At 43.7% G+C, this 423-nt stretch overlaps 1 protein-coding gene across 1 annotated transcript in view; it reads left to right on the forward strand.

Annotated features, from left to right (window-relative positions):
- The window catches only part of LOC119591552 (tubulin polyglutamylase TTLL5-like), a gene marked incomplete in the record, with an annotated part of 18965 nt that overhangs the window by 17948 nt on the left and 594 nt on the right, over window positions 1-423 (forward strand). Inside the window, 2 exon segments of the mRNA XM_037940303.1 lie at window positions 1-56; window positions 166-392. Of these exon segments, the coding sequence (XP_037796231.1) occupies window positions 1-56; window positions 166-392 (283 nt within the window).

A 423-nucleotide genomic window follows, 5' to 3' on the forward strand; every position in this document is an offset into this window, starting at 1 on the left:
AATAAGGATGATCACATCACAATGGATTTATACAGAGCTTTCATGTCCAGTGCAGGGTATGGAGTAGTGTTTTAACATATACTTTCACTTTTAGGATTCAACTCTAAATAATTATGAGGAAGTCATACAAACATCACAAGTTAACAAGAACATATGTTTTCACAGGGAGTCTGATCTGGAAGAGGTGCTGGCACTGCAGACTCGTTTGCATAATTCTGCAGGAGTGTTTCTTGAGGCAACACGGAGGTCCCGTTATAGTGCCTCGTCACACTCAGTATCCTCTCTGTCGTCCACCCACACGCCAGCCTCATCCACAACTAGCTCAAGGCCACGCACTCCAAATGCTTCTCCTCATGGCTCACCCAGAAGAAGTCGGCGTTCTCCATCTACAGGTACCATTATTGTAGATTTTTCTTCTTATCT

Source organism: Penaeus monodon, chromosome 28 (genome assembly GCF_015228065.2).
Source record: "Penaeus monodon isolate SGIC_2016 chromosome 28, NSTDA_Pmon_1, whole genome shotgun sequence".
In the NCBI taxonomy this organism is placed as follows: Eukaryota; Metazoa; Arthropoda; class Malacostraca; order Decapoda; family Penaeidae; genus Penaeus; species Penaeus monodon.